The 19912-nt window shown below is 38.4% G+C and overlaps 3 protein-coding genes across 10 annotated transcripts in view; 2 read left to right on the top strand and 1 right to left on the bottom strand.

Annotated features, from left to right (window-relative positions):
• Positions 1 to 485: 485 nt before the first annotated feature.
• Positions 486 to 2490, top strand: LOC135626443 (pentatricopeptide repeat-containing protein At5g18390, mitochondrial-like). Its single transcript, XM_065131727.1, has one exon. It carries the CDS (start codon positions 598 to 600, stop codon positions 2002 to 2004), a length of 1407 nt encoding a protein of 468 aa, XP_064987799.1. The 5' UTR covers positions 486 to 597; the 3' UTR covers positions 2005 to 2490.
• A 1188-nt stretch (positions 2491 to 3678) lies between these two features.
• On the top strand, positions 3679 to 8536 carry LOC135626440 (RGG repeats nuclear RNA binding protein A-like). 4 transcript variants are annotated; one of them, XM_065131721.1, is made up of 8 exons: positions 3680 to 4089; positions 4212 to 4830; positions 5883 to 5997; positions 6333 to 6485; positions 6592 to 6654; positions 7646 to 7861; positions 8037 to 8160; positions 8258 to 8536. In XM_065131721.1, the coding sequence occupies exons 1-7, from the start codon at positions 3897 to 3899 to the stop codon at positions 8148 to 8150; spliced, it is 1473 nt and encodes a 490-aa protein (XP_064987793.1). In that variant the 5' UTR covers positions 3680 to 3896; the 3' UTR covers positions 8151 to 8160; positions 8258 to 8536. The 4 variants fall into 4 exon arrangements, with proteins under 4 accessions (XP_064987794.1, XP_064987793.1, XP_064987792.1 ...); XM_065131720.1 differs by having other exon boundaries at positions 8037 to 8536; XM_065131722.1 differs by lacking the exon at positions 6592 to 6654 and having other exon boundaries at positions 3679 to 4089; positions 8037 to 8536.
• A 1081-nt stretch (positions 8537 to 9617) lies between these two features.
• The window catches only part of LOC135626439 (signal peptide peptidase-like 2), a 29158-nt gene continuing 18863 nt past the window's right edge, over positions 9618 to 19912 (bottom strand). The window contains exons 10-14 of one of the 5 annotated variants that reach the window (XM_065131715.1): positions 19753 to 19845; positions 16427 to 16569; positions 13418 to 13488; positions 10222 to 10305; positions 9618 to 10104 (exon numbers count right to left, since the gene is read on the bottom strand). In XM_065131715.1, coding sequence (XP_064987787.1) covers positions 10007 to 10104; positions 10222 to 10305; positions 13418 to 13488; positions 16427 to 16569; positions 19753 to 19845 — 489 coding nt within the window. In that variant the 3' untranslated portion in view covers positions 9618 to 10006. Of the gene's footprint in view, positions 10105 to 10221; positions 10306 to 12509; positions 12592 to 13417; positions 13489 to 15765; positions 15902 to 16426; positions 16570 to 19752; positions 19846 to 19912 lie in introns of those variants that run through there. The other 4 variants (XM_065131717.1, XR_010492343.1, XM_065131718.1 and 1 more) reach the window with 4 other exon arrangements.

The following is a 19912-nucleotide window of genomic DNA, read 5'->3' as shown; positions in this document are numbered from 1 at the left end:
GTACATTGTCTTTTTCTTTTTGTCTTGGACAGAAACAAGATTCAAGATCTGTTCCTATTTAGCAGGAAATTTAAAGTCATCATTCACATCTTGGACAAGATCACTCTGTTAAAAAACACGTTCTGGAATCACCATTTTGTTTATGGATGACCAAGTTATTGCATGTTCCATCAGAAAATTAGGAATGGGGATCATTTTTTTATTTTATTTAATTATAATAATCTTGAATGTAATTTACCTCTTTTTGATTTATTTCAAGGGGGCCTTCTTAATCTCTCTCTAGTAGTTTTCTTCATCATTTTCTTCCTTATATTCTCTTCGTCCTCGGTTACTATTCATTTCATTGAGCCATTGCTGTAAAGTCTTTATATATATATATATATATTTATTTATTTATTTATTCTCTTACCTTCTTAGATTTTAGACATATTTCTTCGAATCAACATGTCAACATATGGATCGGCTTTCAGAAGCCATGGACCGAGTCACGGCTCGAGTACAAGAACGCGATTTGCGTCCGAGTTTGATGTCGGACCGAGTTATATTGGTCGACCTTTGGCCGCGCTCTCCGCTTCTGCCTCCTCACGCCCCCACCCGATGCTCCGGTTCGTCCCCGTCCCGCTTATATGCCGCCGATCCTCGCCGCCGCCTTTTATTCGCCATCATCTTCCTCTCCTTCTGTCCCCTCTCCGCCACCTCGACACCCTCGCTCCTCCGGCGTTGCCTCTGCCCCGCTATCCCTCGGCGAAAGACGCTTACTTCGCTGTAGTCCACCACATCGCTGGCATCGTCCGCCGCGACTTCTACCTCGAGCGCACTCTCGGCCGCCTCCGCCTCCCCCCTCCCACCCCGGACCTCGTCCTCCGCGTCCTCCGCGCGGCCGCTCCCTCCGCCCCCCTCCCCGCCCTCCGCTTCTTCGCCTGGGCCCGCAGCACCTCCCCCTCCTACCGCCCCTCCGCCGCCGAGTTCGATGCCCTCATCCTCCCCCTCGCCCGCCACCGCCACTGGTCCCAGATGTGGTCCGTCGCCGCCGACATGCGCTCCCTGTCCCTCCCTCTCCTGCCCTCCACCTTCGCCTCCGTCATCGACGCCTACGGCGAAGCCGCTCTCCCCGATCTCGCCGTCGACGTCTTCAATCGCCTCCCCAAGTTCGACTGTCCCCAGACCACCGCCATCTACAATGCCCTCCTTTCCGCCCTCTGCCGCGTCGGCAACTTCCACGGCGCGTACGCCCTCATTCGCCGCATGGCCCGCAAGCAGGTCCCCCCCGACCGTCAGACCTTCTCTACCCTCGTCGATGCCTGGTGTGCCGCCGGTAAGCTCCGAGAAGCCCAGGACTTCCTCGAGGAGATGAACCGCCGCGGCTTCAAGCCCCCCGTCCGCGGCCGCGACCTGCTCATCGACGGCCTTGTCAACGCAGGGTACCTCGAGGCAGCCAAGGAGATGGTGCGGCGGATGACCAAAGAAGGCGTCTTGCCGGACGTCACCACCTTCAATTCGCTTCTGGAGGCGGTCTGCAAATCCGGCGAGATCGATTTCTGCGTGGGATTGCTCCAGGACGCGAGCGAGTTGGGGCTCTGCCCGGATATCTCGACCTACAAGATCTTGATCCCGGCAGTGTCGAAGGTGGGGAAGATCGAGGAGGCCTTTAGGTTGTTCTACTGCGCCGTGGATGACGGAAACAAGCCGTTTCCGAGCTTGTACGCGGCAATCATCAAGGCATTGTGCCGAGCAGGGAGATTCAGTGATGCGTTCGGTCTCTTCAAAGATATGAAGGTGAAGGGGCACCCGCCTAACCGGCCTGTATACACGATGCTTGTGAAAATGTGTGTTCGAGGTGGGAGGTTCGTGGAGGCAGCAAACTATTTGGTGGAGATGACGGAGATGGGGTTGGTGCCGATGCCACAGAGCTTCGACTCGGTGGTGGATGGACTGAAGCATTGTGGGAAGCACGAGCTTGCAAAGAGGCTGGAGCAGTTGGAGGTCTCGATCAGGGGCTACTGATCAACCAATTATAGGAGGGAACACATGGAGACAGAGCGTTCGATGAAATGCTCAGCCTGTCATCATGCATATGCTCCAGTCTTGTGTGTTATTATGCATAGGGCCACCGACCGATTTTACGGGGGAAGATCGAAAGAAAGATTTCTTCCTTGTAATATGATCCAGTCTGCTGTTCGATGAAATGCTCGGTTTGTCATCAAGAATAGGCCACCGACCAATTTACGAGGGAAGATTGAATTTTTCGCAAGACCTTCTTCCTCCTTGTATGGGTCACTCTGCTGTTCGATGAAATGCTCACGGCAGAGGCTCAGGCACCAACTGTTCGCTTGAAGGAAACCCAGGTGAACGCATGTCGGGATCTGATCGGTGCTGCACGTTCTTCCCTCGTCGAGGTGAACACATCTCGGGTGAGGCGTGAACTGTCTGTCCTTGGCTGTAAGGAAATCAAGGTGAAGAATAATACATGTTAGCATCTGACCGGATCAAGATGGGTACGTATACAATTTTTGTTTTTTTCTCTTTAAAATGCATGCTAATGGTCGGTATAGAAAACAAAAGAAGAATGAATTTGATACCAAAAATCTTGCTTTTTAACTAAATATTTGGCATATATATTATAAATGTTTTTAATTTAGTAGGGATATAGTGTTAAATGCAAATTTTAATATATATCTATTTTTTAGCTCGATATATATATATATATATATATATATATATATATATATTACAACCAGTAAGTGATACTAAAATCTTTTAACTGTCAAGCTAACTGCCATTTCCTGCAAGTCCCACATTGACATTAAGATACTAAAAGTTAAATTTAAATATACGTGTAAATTTAAATGGCTAAAGTAAACTTAATGTCTAGATAGTATATGGATTGTGCTAAAACCCCATAATGTCTCCTTAACATCATTATTATAACTATCCAGGATTTATTTATTATTAATTTTGCTATCAGAATAATCATCAGAGGATATTTGTATCATTGGGCAAAATTTTACAATAATGTATAAACAAAACTTAGATTCAAAGATGTAAATATGAAAATCCTAGATAGTTGCTTACAATTTTACAATAATTATCCTTGGTGACTGCATCAACGTCGACATAGATACAAAGCGACGAAAGAGTCGCTCGGCATCGACATCAATAATGACAATGATATGAGAAAGAGCGACATCGCTATGCATTTATGTCAGCATCGATGTAGTTGTTGAGTGGCACCGATCTAGATGAAGAGCATCAACATCTCATATCTCATTATCGTTTTTTCTTTCTCATCCACAACACCGATCTAGATGAAGAGCATCAACATATGTGTTATCATCTCATATCTCATTATCGTTTTTTCTTTCTCATCCACAACAATCACTCTTGACCCGTCGTAATTTATCATCATAAAATAATGTAATTAAAATATTAAGATTATTATTTTTATACTTTCGTTGATAAAATATATGATATTAGGATAATTGAAGTTAGATATTTTATTTTTTTTTAAGTATAAAAATTTTAATATAAAATTTTAATTTTAAGAATCGAAATTTTAAGATGTCTAAGTATTGAAATAATACGTAATTAGCCCCACGATAGTCTACGCGCTACGAGCCTAAACATCGAGGTACGTATGTGTCCGTGCGTCGCTCGTGTTCAAGTCCTACAAAGTTCACACGAGCGAGGCTGTTCGGTGCTTTGGCTCCGAGAGAGAGAGAGAGAGAGAGATCATTCGGCGACGACCATGGAGGTTGAACTTGGGGCTAGGGTTACGTTCTGAAAGGAGGGAGAAAGGGAGAGAAAGAGAGGATTCCGGCGGTGGCGCCCGTGGAGCTTCCTCTTATGGCTACCGTTAGGGTTTGAAAGGAATAGGAGGGGGAAACTTCGAGGTTATCATGGCTCGACAGGACAATCCGTTCTCCCTCCTGGGTGACGACGACGATGGCGGCGATGTCGCAGCCCTCCTTCTGAAAGTCGAGGCCAAGATCTCTGCGGCGGCGGCGGCGGCGGCGGCGGGTGTAGTGGTGGAAGAGAAACCGAAGAGCAGGACCGGCACCGATGGGTTCCTTTCTAAACCTCTTCCCCCTGGTGAATTCATTCTCCACTTATCTTTCTCTTCGTTCAAATCTTCGACTTTGCTGCAAAATCATTGTTTCTTTTTAGGTTGTTAATTCCTTTTTTTCCCGAATCCCTCATTCTTTTTATTCCAGAGCGGATGGAGAGGGGTAGGGGGAGAGGCGGTCGTGGCCGTGGACTTGGGAGAACTGGATTTCGATCTGGTAGCACCGGTGGTGCTGATGATGATGCCGCCGTAAAGTTTGTGAGTGAGTACTTGAGGGGTTTCGGAAGTGATTCTGGTGGGCGTGGCCGGGGATATGCTGGTGGCAGAGGTGGAAGGGGGCGTGGAAGGGGAAGGGGCTTCCATGAGGGCCAGGGATTTGATAATGCTGACATGGAGATCCAGGGCAAGGGCGGAGATGGGCTGGATGAGAGGGCCGACGCCCTCAGCAGATACGAACTTGTGGAGAACCGTGAGCCCAGATATGAGAGTAGGAAGTTTGGCGACGAGCAGAAGAGTTCAGGATGGGAGGAAAAGAATTTTGACAGTGACAACCGTCGCTTCAGAGGTGCTGAGGGCCGTGAAAGGAGGGGGTTTGGTGGAGGCAAACATGGTTACAGAGGTGGTGTTAGCCAGAGGTATGTGGAGAGGGAGCCTGTCCTGGATGGGAAAAGTGATGGATGGAATGAGTCTCAAATTAAAGAGGATGCTCCCAAGGGGAAGGATCAAACTGAGAATAATGCGCTCACTGGTGATGATGCATCTGGATGGTATGCTTGTGCTTGTTGTATTTAACTGCTATATCATTGCAAGTGGAAGACATCCTTTCTTCTTAGCAAAGAATTATTTTACCTTCTCAAAGGATTTTCTAGCGCTAAAATGACGAAACACTGTCTGCTAATTACCAGAATGATTAATTTTTTTTGTTAATATCATCCTGGAGGCAAATAATTTGCATAATAATCTTAGGTTAGAATAATCTTAATCAAGAGGTTCAAGTATGCAGGAATTTTTTATGAAACACAAGCTAACATGAGCTGGAACATCCTGAGTGATCAACACAATTGTCACTTTTTCTTCACCTGGACTGTTTGCTTATGTTAAAATATTAATTTCCTTATTGGATATTTTAAGATTTATTTTTTCGAAAGTATTTTTTATTTTTAGGCATATTAGTCCTTTTGCTCAAATAGATTTAGTAAAGCACCATGAGGAAATGTTCTATAGATCCACTTGTCATTACTGATTTTTGCACTTTCAGGTGATTGATTATTTGTGTGTTATTGGTTACTTTAAGATTTGTTTGTTTTTTTTTACTTATTTGTTGTAGATGCTTTCATTTTTAGGCATGTAAGTGTTTATGCTTAAATAGATGTAGTAAAGCAACATGAGGAAACGATCTATAGATCCACTTGCTCGTGCATTATTGTTTTTTGCACTTTTGGGTGATAGATTCCTTGTGTGTTATCTTTCTATCACTATATGCTGATTTGTTGTTGATTGAGCTTTTAGCAATGGTGGTTTTATCACTGCAAAAGGGCTGAAAAGAAGCATGGATGCATTTAGCTCTTGCTTGAAGATAATATTTTTCAAGCAATTTTTTTTTTATTCTGTATACTTGTTTGTATTACCTCTTCTATTGTGATATTAATGATTACTATATTACAGCATGGCAGAATATCACATCAAAGGTTCTTTTGGTGCCATTACTGTCTTTTGTTTTCTGTTGATCTTAGATAACAACAAAATGGCTACTTGTGTTTTTCTCTTAACTCTCAGTGTTATATTCATATTCAAATACATTGACTAAATTCTGGATCAGGAACCTGCCTGCAACTACCAATATCCCGAAGGGGGCAGAGGCAGACAATGCAGATCAGAAGCAATTGGTTGCTCAAGAGGCTCTTGTGGAGACTAATACCAAGGAAGAGGATAATGTATAGTGATTATTCATAACAAAACTGAGTTTTAGTTGCACTTTAAAATTAAGTAGAAGATATTTCTGTCAAAATGATAAGGATGTAATGTTGCGTTTTAGGTGCAAGGGTTGATTAATGGAATAAGTCTTGTTGCGGTTAGGGGTGAGGCTGTGAATATCTAACTGGCAGGGGCCTTGTGCTCTACGCCATCTGTTTATTTTCTCTTATTCTAAGCTCATTATGTCTAATAACATGGTTACCATGTTGTTGCAGTTGTAGGATCTAAGTTGAGTTTTGTCACGGTTTGGGAGAATAATTACTATATTTCTAAAGGCTGCTTTCTTTATTTCCAGGAAATGACCCTCCATGAATATGCAAAGGTTCTTCAAGAGAAAAGAAAGGCTTTAGTTTCTCTGAAAATTGAAGAGAGAAAGGTGGTCGTTGACAAGGATTTTGAGAGTATGCAGCTCGTTGAGAGAAAGAAAGAAGATGATTTTATTAAACTGGTTAGCTCATATATATCATGATTCTATTAAACTCGTTGCGATAGCAGTTCATTGACGTCTAGTGATTCTAGTTAACTTAAAAAGCACATACTCTGCTGGGTGGCAGAAAATTGAGAAGGAAAAGCTGAAGAAGAAGGATAATACTGAAAAAGAAGAAAAAGTTCGTAAGGTATAACTAGACCTGGTTATAGCCTTAGTTTCTTCTTTTTTCCCCTTTTTTGTTTTTTTATTCAATCTGTAGTTTTCCTTCTTTGAATCTTCACAGTTTTGGATATCATAGTACAATCAGGTGATTTTTTAGCTGTATAGATTTTTTTTGTTTTTTTTTTGTTTGAAGATTTCTTATGCAATTACTTACTGTTTATTATGGTTATATAAAATTACTGAACAAGATTAAAGGTGTATTTAAATATACACGACTATATTATAATCAAATAAAAAAGTAACAAAAACCAAGTGTCCCACATTGGAGATGTAACAATATATAACTGAGTTTGTGTGCATCTCCAATTAGGAATATGAGTTTACTTTTAATACTTTTAAGCATTTGCATTTTGATTGTGTTTAGCCTATAAATGATACCATAAATGCTGTTTGATCTTTCTATATAATGTTATGCAACTTCTTACTCTGGCTGGTTTTGATTATTTCGATCTTTTCAAATTGATCTTCTGGTTTCTTCATCCAAAGTTGCTGCATGCTATTACTTGTTTTTCTTTTTGCATGGACACTCTTTTATCTGATGTCCATCTTAGACATCCAATAAAAGATGATGTTATATAGGGGAACTGACCTAAGTAATCACTGATAACTCATCGGGTGTACTGGTAATTTCTCCTTTGTTTAAAAACTCTTTTTTTACTTTTTCTTAAATGTTCTAGGTCACAGCAAAGAAACTGTTCTACAATGTATAAATCCAATTAGGTTATCTGCGATCGATTTTATAGACTTATCTGTGTGCTAATATCTATTGGTTTATATCCATCTCCTCCAATAGTATTAGTATATGTTTTTAGCAGACTTGTTTTTAGTACTGTGTACCTGCATATTATTAATATTACCTTATTTGCATCTAATTAGAAATGACAATGATCATGTCTGAATCATTCTTACCCATACTTAAAGTTTGGTGGTTGTGATGAATTTTCTCTTTGTTGCAGTCGGTGAGCATAAACGAATTTCTAAAACCTGCGGAGGGAGAGAGGTACATTGGGCCATCATCTGGTCGTGGACGTGGTTCTGGTGGGAGAGGTCGTGGTCGTGGAGATCGTGGTGGATATAGAGGTGGGTATTCAGGGCGGGGAGGCCATGATGCTGCCACCGCACTCCATTTTGAGGATCCTACCCAGTTTCCCCTTTTAGGGGCTGCAGCCAAGGCATGATCTCATCGCATCGCTGAATCTTTATACTTGTCATGAACTCGAGGATCAAGCACGGTTTCCTCTGAGGAAGTCTTTTATCTTTTGTCTGTCAATATTTTTTTTTTTGGCTTTTTTAATTTTTTTTTTTATTTTCGTTATTATCTCCTGAGCTTTGTGCTCATGCACTCAGAAAGTGGGGATGGAATCTGTGATCTGTTTTCTTGGCCAAATGTTGAAACCGTTGCTCAGCTGTGGGACCGAGGGCCAAAGGCATTATCCGTCTTCCTATTTGTTCTTCGGGTAGCCGTTTTGAGGTACACTTCAAATCCTTTCATTCCTTGTTATTTCTATCATATGGTTTCCAAAGCCCCGAAGTAATTTGCGTCTGCTGTCTTGCACCCATGCCCGAAGCCGCCTTTATCGCAACACCACCTGTTTCTTATCGCTGCCGCCTGCTGCCGTTCTTTCTTTTCCTGGTTTCCTCTTCCTCTTATTCTCTTCTTTTTTGCCATTCTGAACGGTGTGTATGTCGGCATAGATATGTCAATCCATTTATAGGTGTATCGAGAACAATGTCAATGCTCCTTGTTATTCTCCTGAGTAAGGTCGGGGTAAAAGAAGTCCGTAAGTCAGATCCATTATTAGGTATCAGTTCCATATCAATAAAAATGTCAATGCTCTTTGTTTGTTTGTTTGTTCTCCTGATGCTTATAAGCTTAATCGGTGAGCCTCCAAAAGTCTTGACATCTCCATACGCTCGTCTTGGTCTCATCTTTCCGGTCCAGTTTTGACACGCTCCAACTTTATCCTAATATTCATTTGAACCCCCTGATATAATTAATTACATTTGACGTCTCGACATAATTTTTGTTATACGCATTATATTTCATCCCTTGTCATTGCTATGCATGACAGTGGACATTTTGAGCTAAAATCTATTCCTCCAATGATTTCAAGTGAGGAAGGAGATGTGTGAATGTTATAAGAAGGGGAAAATGAGGAGAATGAAAAACATCTCTTTGAAGAAGAAGGAAAAGAAAAAGAAAAAAGAAGAGGATACTTTTTGATATTATAAAAAAATAATGATATTTTTCATCATAACACCTCTAATAAATAAACATATTCAAACAATCAAAAGGAAGCACAAAATGTGAAATGCACATGTCATTATTATTATTATTATTTAATGAAAAATAAAAAGGCATCCATCTCACCTTATGATTATAAGTGAGGAAGGAGAAAAATTAAGAAATAAGATGTTGAAAACAAGGGGAAAGATGAGGGGACTATAAAACATAAATCTCTGTGTAAAGGAGAGGATACATTTCTGATATTATGAAAAAACATCACGATATCTCTCTAACAAAACGGTCAAAAGGAAACATAGAATGAAATGTAATTGTTTAGAAAAAGTGATATATGATCAATGGAGGAGGCAGTAAAACATAATTTTGCAAGAACATAAAGAACAAAATAGAATTCTCTTGCAATATCCCATTTATTTCCAACACAAAATAAAGTGGTATCGCATGTCAAACTCTAGACCCTTAATCATCAAGGCTGACATATAGCAGCAGTTCATGATGGTTGGTGTCTTGTTTTATCTTGCGATAGAAAAACTCGTGAAAGAGTTCTAAAAGAGTTCAATCCCTAACCTATGTTCAAAACTTTTCAAAAAGAAGACAGAACTATCCTTGAGCCAAATATAGGTAAAAAGTTCACGCAGATCAGCGAGAAAATACAGAATGCAATTATCAGTGCTCATGGAAGCGGCAGAACAAAATGACAGATTTTACGGCAAAATATTGATGAATTAACTTTACAACATTACACTAAAGAAAAAGTAGAGATGATGTTGTAGAATACAGAAGATGTCAAAAGAGAATGTGGGGGGATTACATTACTTCTCAGGAGCAAAACATGTTATATTTCATTAGAGTAAATATCAAGAATAGACGAGCTTGTCGACATTGTTACCTCATATTCCATATCGGTGCTACATATTCCTGGCAAGTAGAGTAGCTGTTGGTGGTTCTCATCTCAAACCGCACCTGACAGGTTAAATCAGGCAGTGCCGTGCCTATGATTTTCCATGAGAATATGATGCAAGTTTGCCAAAGCTTTATCATCATCTTGAATGAGAGTTCATTTAAACAATTGTTAAACTTGTCCAGCAGGACTAACTTCGGATTGTTTTTCTCCGAAATTCCACAGGTTGCTAAGTTCTCCTCTAATTCCACCCAATACAACAGTAAGACCTGGAAACTCAACCTCACAGAAGGTCAGCAATTTTGACCAACATAATTTCTATACATTAGCAAAAATGATAAATAACCAATGGCTTTGTTAAAATGCTAAGAGATCCAGTTAATCACCTAAGGTACATGGAACCAAGTAGAGCAGAGCAGGTTGTCCATGTCCATTCATCAGGAAAAAGACAAGATATGTGAGAGACAAACCTGTTAAAGAGTCATTCTCTTAGCGCTGACAAGAATATCAAAGATCAGCATTGTGCATAAACTCAACCCTTGAAAATAAACAATAAGAGAAAAAGGACCAAGGCCCTAGTATCAGTATGGGGGTTTTCCCTTTAAACCTCAAGGTTTCATCCAAACACCCTCAAATTAGTTCCTTGGAAATCCCAGGATAAACACAAAACATGCATGAAATTCCCAAGCCAAGCACAAATTTCGAATTTGGAAAACTGAAGTTGGGATTTTGAAGCTAAAAATAAGAGTGGGATTTCTGTCAGAAATTGAATCCCTTCTCAAAATTTACACAGAAATCCTAGGATTTCTACACCACATACCAGCCAGGCCTTAGGTTCATATTAGGATAAAGATGATTCAGACTAGAAGAAAGGAATCAGTACTGACCATTCAGTTTATCAAAAAAGCTAGATGTAAAAAGATCTTGATAGGAAGGGGCTACCTTTATCTTAACTGTGTGGTACAATCAATCACATTTCTCGTGAGCCAAGTGTGGATATTGCTGTGACACGGAAAACTCATTTACCTTTACAATATTCATTTATGGACTGTGATGGATCTTTTAATACTACTGGCCAGTTTGCAGGCACTGGTTTTGTTTTCAGGAATCAGGAAGAGGTTTTGATAGCTGCTGGATGCACAGTTTGCTGAGGTACAGGAACATTTTGGATCAGGACTGACTCACTACTCACAGATTCTGGGTGATCAACACTTTCTTGCTCAAACTGTTAATGTTCTCAATTGGAGTTAAATCCCTAGAGAAGTAAATCTGATCGATCACAGATTCGCTAATTCTGCTAGAGTGCCAGGCATTAACAGCTTTTGGGGAGATCCTATGCTACTGGATTATAGTGATCTCAACATCATTTGATGTAATGTGCAAGATTAATGAATAATTGATTGTTTCTTTTGCCAAGAAAGAGATCTAAACAATACGAAAAAAAAATTTTCAAAATGCCAACTGTCAAGCTTGCACATTCCTCTCTATTACACTTCTATGCAGCACCACGGAAAATGGAATACTTATATATCCAGTAACAGACCTCATACAAGTGGAAAAAAGTGGACTGTTCCACTAGTGGATAGATTTCATCTGATAGCTAAATGCTTTTTCTTTCCGAAAACAGGCTTAAGACAAACAAGACTGTGCACAGGCTTCACCGGAGGATCTTAAAACAGACAACCTTTGAAACCCATCTAACTTTTCTCCAGAACCTTGTCCTCTATTGATTTTGAAGGTCCCGACATAAGCTGCTACTTCTGTTGGTCTCTTTCATTTTTAACATTGGAGTACCTTGAATACCCCACTACCATCATATAGAATTCCTTTGAAAAGTCAAAATCACCTAAACTATTATTCTTATCCCCATTGATGCAAGCTCCAACCTGACAATTAGTAGTTATACATCTGAGGATTGTCACCATCCTAACAAAAGCTACATTCATTTTCATGATGTCTTTTCCAAATGAAAAACAGTCTCATTCTATGTTTTCCCTTAAAAACAGAGCTATTAAAGAATATATCAGAAGCTCTTCTTTCTTTGACCATCATATCATGAGAAAAGATGCAAATTGCCTTAGTTAAAGCAACATCCATATCTTATTCTCTCTCTCTGCTCTTCTTTTTTCCTTCATCCTCACACATTGTCTTCATTTTTCTGCTTGGATTACTATCAACAACTGGGGAATGCATGAACCATAGCTTTCAATGCCAGCATGTATCATGCTGGTTGACATTCCTGGAAGTAGAGGCATATGTTGATCTATGTTAAATGGCATAATGCCATCACACGTGGAACACCACAATGGCATACCAACAAGGTAATTAAATGCAAGCAATAAAGAAGCATTGATATTGTGAACAATAAGTTACGTGGATCTACAACTGTGACTGCAATTTGAACAAAACCAAACAATTTAAATTTATGAAACATATCTTCATACTAGAAAATCAGTTGATAACCTCATGACTCTGCTGCTGCCAAATCAGCTTACCTAAGTGCATTTAGAGTTCTGTAGGTTTGTATTACTTTAAGGTACACAAGCTAAGACATGTAGTAAGAACAGTAAACAAGTCATGAATCTAAGGAAAATTCAGTCTGCAAACAGCAAATAAAGAAAGAAAAAAACATCAATAATAATTTAAGTTTCACAAAGGAATTGACAAAATATACATTGACAAAAAAAGTCTTCCCGATGGTCAGATCCCGGACAGCCCTCTAGTGGGAAGTCCACTTGTGAAACAGAACTTGACACCTGGAAATCCCAAACAAGATTTACCTTCAAAGAGGCATACTAATTTCTAGAAGTAACCAAGATCCATTTAACTTATAACTAGTAACTACTCTAGTGTTATCATTAAAATTTAATTGCAAGTTTTATACAAGGTTTGACAAACCAGCTGGACCGGTGAATGTATCACTCGATATATACTAGTCTGCTAGAGAACTAGGACCCAAACTGCCCTCTCTCAGGAGGTCTACTTGTGAAACAGGACTAACCACCCAGTAAGCCCTGTAAATTGCAGTTACTAGTGAGTTGACAAAAAGAGACTGATCTTTTTTAAGTATATATAGGGGCTGGAAAGCCCTGTTCAGCCCTCTTTCCCAATTCATTTCTCCCTCTCACCCTCATTCCTTCCCCTCACCCAACTCTCAGTCAAATTCTTCCAAATTGAAGCAAAAATATTGAAGGAGAGGCCCAATTTCTCAAGGAGAATATTGAAATCAAATATCTGACCAGATTCTTCTTCAATATTAGGTAATCCAAAGGCACATCACACATGGTACATCTTTGTTTTGTTAGCAAAATAAAAAAATATTATATTTTGTAAGCCCCTATAATCTATATCTTCTTTCACAGATATAGAGACTATGGAATATTAGGCAATTCAACATATGAGAACCTGGCTGATAACCCAACTCATTAAAAGAACATCCATTACCCTAGTAAATTCTTTATTATAATTTGAAACATAGAACAATACTAATCATTTAATAGCAAAAATATTTTTTCCTATACAATCAACATTGACATAAACAAATAACAGAAAAAAGACTAGATTTGAGGAACATGGACCTACCAAAAGCATAGCCAATTATTAGCCAAACAAAATAGCCATTTAAGATTCCTTTTTTAGTTGATTTATCAAACCTACACAATAAAAGAAAAGGTCAATGACAATATGACCCTTAATTCAAGCTAAATACAAAAAATATGAAACAATCACTCACTTTTAATCTACATTACATATATAAGAATATTGATGTCTGACTATGGCAGTCATATTCTGGTTCAATTTCCATCATCAAATAAATCATTTGCTTTTTGTGTAATTAACTGAAAGAAAATGAAAATTATTCATCGTAAACAATTAAGATGGAGCAAACCAAGTAGTGTTCATCAAGTCATTGAAACAATTGACAGGGAAAATGCCTCGAAAACTTGTGCCTACTTTATACAGTAATAAAAAAGATGGCCCAATGCATGAGGTTCTTATTAACATGGATTTGGAGAGGATCAATGTAGGAATACTATATCCACTCAAGATGAATTCACGCTAGTTGCATTCGGGTTCATATCACTTACCCCTTCAAGTAGAGATATTGTGTTCATGTCTTCATGACATAAACCTAGCCACCCAGGTAGGAAAAGAGCAATCTTACTGTGGTGCCAAGGCTTACTCTTAAATTGAATAATTACTGTATTAAACAAAATAATATGTAATACCTATCATCTTAAACAACTAACCATTGTTTACCTATTGAATCAAAGCAAAATTTGCATTTATCCACTATAATTTTAATAAAGAAGAATGCAAAACATACTTTGGATTATGGGTGCATATAGATCTAAGGGTTCTTAAGCAAAACGAGTAAGTACAGATTTGTGCCTTGTTATCAAATTGCATGTAACATTTTCATCAAGGATTGCCGTTTCGGGTACTGGACCCATTTCAGTGATATGTTCGGACAGGTATATACCAATCAATACCGGTGTACATGTGTTGGTACACAGATACAAACTGATGTTTTAGAGAGGAAGAAAAAGAAGGAGAAGAGGAAGGCAAGGTGGAGGAAGAGGAGAAGGAAGAAGGCAGGTGGTGGAGTGAGAGGAGGAAGAAGAATGAAGAAGAGGAAGCAGTGGAGGTGGAGGAAGAAGGAAGAAGAAAGAAGAGGAAGTAATGGAAGAAAAAGAAAAAAAGAAGGAAGAAGGAAGAAGAGGCGAAGAAGAAGAAGACGTGGGAGTGTACCGAGAAGATACATTGTGGTGAACGACAGCAGCGGCAGCATCGAACAGCAGTGGTGACGGCAGCAGTATCGCAAGAAGAGATTTTTCATTTTAGGTTTTTCTATAAATACTAAGTTGGATCAGGCCCATTTTAGGTTCTTTTCGTTTTTTCCTCTCGGTTGGATCAGACCACCGGAAACGAGGGTGATCTGCGTACGGTCCACGTTTGGACCACCCGTTTCATGTCGTTTCGGTCGGTACAACAGTCATTGATTTTAATCACTGCTGACAGTACTGGGGAATAAAAATTTATAAGGCACAATATCTTATGGTTTGTTTATCTTTTATGTTTATTGATACATTCATTATGCTATCTCTCTGTGGTTCGATTATAAATAAGATAAAACAGGATAAATTGAATCATTGTTACCTTTTTTATATTTGGATTATTTCTTCCTCTTATACTAGTTCTCAAGCACTGGTGAGCCTTAGATGGGGACTGACAACTTTCCATACTTCTGATAAAAAGATGGAAGCTAGAGTTTCCATAGGACAAAACTACTAGTTTCAATCTATTGATGGAAGCTATCTTGGTCTGGTACAGATTAAGTTTCAGTTAACACTGATACATGTAAAAATTATATAATTACATGCACATCCTTTCTCAACTCAATTCAATGCCCTTCATTTATAGTGTCACAATGACAAGGTTTCATATCTTGGTCTGGTACAATACCAATCCTTGGGTGCATCTTAGGGTTGGACATACCGTGTGCTTGCATGCCACTGTGCTGATGAACACATATCTGATCAGCAGTGGAGAAAATTAAAGATGGAGAGAGAATATATGAGAGGAGGTGGGGGTGGAGAAAAAGAGGAAAATGAGGAGAAGACAAGGCAACAGAAGAAACAGAGGAGAGAGAAGAAAATAAAGAAAAAGTTGCCAGTAGCTGTCAAAAAAAAAAATATATATATATATATATATATATATATATATGTATATATATATATGTATATGTATATATATATATGTATATGTATATATATATATGTATATGTATATATATATATGTATATGTATATATATATATGTATATGTATATATATATATATGTATATATATATATATGTATATATATATAAACACATATAAAATAGAGAAAATCCCGATGCTGATATACTAAGTAGTAGAGATGCTACCTGTTACAACTTAGTACCAGTCAACTTGCCACTCGTAACCCTGTTACAGTGAGCTTATTGAGCAATAGCTCTGTTTCATACTGGAATGGATGAATTGCCCAGACTGCAATACCGATTGCCCTTCACTTTCTAGCTTCTGTACATGTCATTTCAGTTCAAATTAGAGAATGTTTATGGAAAAACATCACTCCATCTCTCATGGTATTGATTTCACAAATCCTAAGAATTCCAAAATCCAAAGTTCCTCTCTTGACAATGTAGGGGAGAATGTTTACACCAAACCAGAAGTAAATTTGATTTAACAAAACAGATTTTACAAAGAAACCTTTTATTGTTCTATTTTGCTTCTCTTGAGAGGAACACATGCCAAATATATAGAAAATGGTCCTCATTGTAAATCTCAAAGTAGAAGAACGAATTGGTTTGTTGTCAGAGAACAGCAAAGCAGATCACATAGGATATTATGGAGAATTATCTCTAGCTGCAGTTATTTAAACTGCTGAACTTGATATTCAATCATTTCCTAGCAGGAAAGTAGACCATGATGATTTCTATCACTTTGACATCTGTGCCTAATTATGCATTTTGATACTAACAATATGCACCATATAACTACTAACTATAACACTAAAATCATGCAGTGCAACAACTAATTTGGTACCTGTGACTGAAAGCAATAAGCAAGCCAGGCAAAATAATGTCTCCAAAACCAATCATTTGATAGCCTCCCCAAGGATCAAAAAATCTAGGCATTCTCAGAAGCATAGGAATGGACTCTCCACCTGCCTTGTTGCCAGTAGCAACCTGTAAATAAAGATGTCTTTATTATGTTTGGCTAGTGTTACATATATTGCATTGGACACTTACAAAAAGTTGAATCTCTAGAGCCTATAGATATTAGTTATTTAGTTTAATCATAGCAGAAAAGACACCATTTGTGGCAATACAGATTACATAGGAAAGAGAGCCTTTTTCACATGTGATAAAATGTTAATATGATCAGTAGCATCATGTTAATTTTATCAGTGTTTTACCTACAAATCAGTTTTAACTCATTTGCTACGGGGATTTTTGCAACAAAAATGTGGCTGCCACCCCATATTGAACTTTTGATTATGACTGGACCAATTATCAGTCCATTAGAAAGAATCAGCTCTTTGGTCTCCCAATCACTGGGCTAGGGTTGCTCAGTCACCAAATGTGATACAAGGAGGAAAGGCATGGTACTTCCATATGACCAAAGTAAAGGGTAGGAAAATAATGTTGGACCAGACCAAATTTTGGGCTTCCTCATCAAGCTAAACGACAAAGGCAATTTGCAAGAAGAAAGATGAGACATTCCATGAAACTAGAGGAAGACGGAAGGTAATACACAGGATAAAGTATACACATGAATAAATACAATATTTTTTAAGAAATTTCATTTTACACCATATTTTTCTCGAAATTAAGAATTAGAAACTTGATTATTAATAAAGCTCCTGTGCCTTTTGATTTCTGTTAATTATGTTGTGTGCTTGTCATTAATGTGCATAATAGACTTACATAACTACAAGTTCAATTGACCTGAGCTATAATGGACAAAAATATTTTTGACTTCATTGATCATCGTCTCTCTTTAACCTGAGCTATAACCTAATGCAGACTCTCTTTAGCAAACAAGGACTTGCATCTGCAATCAACCATCAATTGGTCATCATCATCACAGCAGGATCTTAACAGCACATGGTAACAAACTACTTATGGAAAAATTATCATGGCAGGGTTTGAATCACAGGAACAATCTCTTCATATTTCAAGGTAAGGTTGAGTACATTGACCCCAGACTCCTTATTGATGGAAGCCTCGTGCACTAGATACATCTTTTCTTTACTAGGGTATTAGTTACACACAAGAATCATGGATCATGGATCACAAACAAAGGGCAATCTTTCAACAACATTTTTTCCTAAGTTGAGAAACTTCATAGTGAAAGAATCAAGTATTAGGGAGAAAATGGGTTAGCTTTGTCTGAATTCGTCTATATATTATGTTGAGCAAGATGCAATTACATATGTGTATCCATCATATAACTCAGATTTGCATACGATTCCAGCTAATCCAGAATCCTCCAAAAGTAAATACAGACTTGGTTCTACTGATATCTGAATATTGAGCTATATTTAAGGTGTTAAATTTAGCTATATTGAAACTAGAAAGCCTTTATTTGATTAATTAATGTGTACTCTTAGGTTTTTGTTTTACACATTTGCTTTAAATCTTTTCTATATAGTAAACATAGATTTAAATTAGTTTATTAATTATTTGTCTCATATGACCCTGGATGCATATAATAGTCACATCCAATATCGACCTATCTCAACCAAAATTTGGATCAGTCATGTATCTAGTTGGTACAAAAAATTGATTTAAACATACATGTTTAAAAAAATTAGTATCCATTTGATGTCTACAACTAAATTCATTCATACTGATTAAAAGTTGATAAAATTTGGATGCATATAATAGTCTTTTTTGAGGCATTCAATTGATGATTCTTGATTCTGGGGTTTTATTTTGGTGGTCACTGCTTCCTTTGTGGGTCAATTTCCATATTGCTTACACATATCTTTTTGGACTAACTTTTATTTCCAACTGTTATTGTTCTTTGTTTCTAACTGGACTAGAATGATTGTTATTATGTGTCCTAATTGATTGATTTAATCATTATTTGCCTTGTCTTTTGAAAGGATTTAATTATTATCGGTAAGGTTCACCGTACCATGGCGTACCGCTCGGTACGGGCTGTATGTACTGGTTGGATAGGAGACTGGTATGGGTGGTACATCGGTACACCCCCATGTACCATATGTTAGTATGCTCGGTATTGTTCAGTATAGTTCGGTGTGTACTGTACCGATAACTAGTTAAAACACCGGTATAGACCAGTAAGGCGAACCATGATAATTGGTTTGCCAATTGATTGGATTTAATTGGTATTTGTTCCCTGGCCAATTTCTGAAAACAGGCAGCTACCATCCCCAACAGAAGAAGAATAATAAATTTTGAAGCCAATCTGAAAGTAAGAAACCTTGTCTAATCCCGCTCCTGCCTCTTCAGTTCTTTCCTGTCTCTGACCTCTTCATATTTCCTTGTCTTCTAACCATTTACTGCCTTTGCTGATATATATTACTCATTCGTGACACAACTTTGGCTTTTCAAGCAAGGATTAAATCTCAGTCTATTACAGATACATGTCAATGGCCAGATCTGTGTGGTACTAGTACCATACAGTGTATTGAGTGTTGGTACAGTTTGCTACTAGTCAATAGTAATCAGACCACTACAAGCAGAAAGAGAAAGAGAGAGATACAGAGGAGGAATACCATGAGGCAGAGGGGAGGCCACAATGCAGAGACAAACCAGTAAGGAGGTGAAGGAGCAACAATAGTGGCAAGGAGGAGGCAGGAACGTGGTGCTGCGGCAAGCAGGAGATGCTACAACAGCCAAGACATACTCCCAGGCAGTAAGTTACAGCTGGTATCTGTCACCTTACCATTTGGTAAGTCCTGTGTTGAACTTACTGGGAATTAAGCTTAATTTAGGATCAAATCAGACAAAATTATCTGGTTCGTGTAGTGGTCAGTTGTCAGACACGTAAAAGTTGGACTGTTTTGACTGAGGCAATCGGTTTACAGAACCTTGGTCCTAGGTTCATTCTAAGTGAGATACATCTATCCACACCTTTTGGCCGCAAGACATCCTTGGGTTACTTAAAATAGCCATTATGCAAGAAAACTAATAACACAGCTTGAGAGTTTGGAGAGAGTGTTTTCCAAAGATGGTTACAAGATAAAGCAACTCCATAGCTTGTATTCAAGTGCATTTAGAAGTACTTGGCTTGGTACCCTCTTTATGGCAACACACAAATAAAAGTACTTTCACTGTTTCACATATAAAAAAAGGTGTTGACAAAATGAAGATCAAGAAAACAAGATAGGAACTTACTGCAATCATTACGCTTTCATGAAATATGAGGGGTGAGATGAAAACCCAGAATATGTCATAGAAAAATGCACAGCAAAGAAGAAGTGAAGCCACCTGAAAATAAGTGCAAATATCAGATGCAGAAATTTTGTTAGCTCAGCACAATAAAATTTTGCCTTCA

This window comes from Musa acuminata, chromosome BXJ2-11 (assembly GCF_036884655.1).
Source record: "Musa acuminata AAA Group cultivar baxijiao chromosome BXJ2-11, Cavendish_Baxijiao_AAA, whole genome shotgun sequence".
In the NCBI taxonomy this organism is placed as follows: Eukaryota; Viridiplantae; Streptophyta; class Magnoliopsida; order Zingiberales; family Musaceae; genus Musa; species Musa acuminata.
The sequence above is the reverse complement of the archived record's forward strand: the minus strand, read 5'-3'. Positions and strand labels throughout refer to the sequence as shown.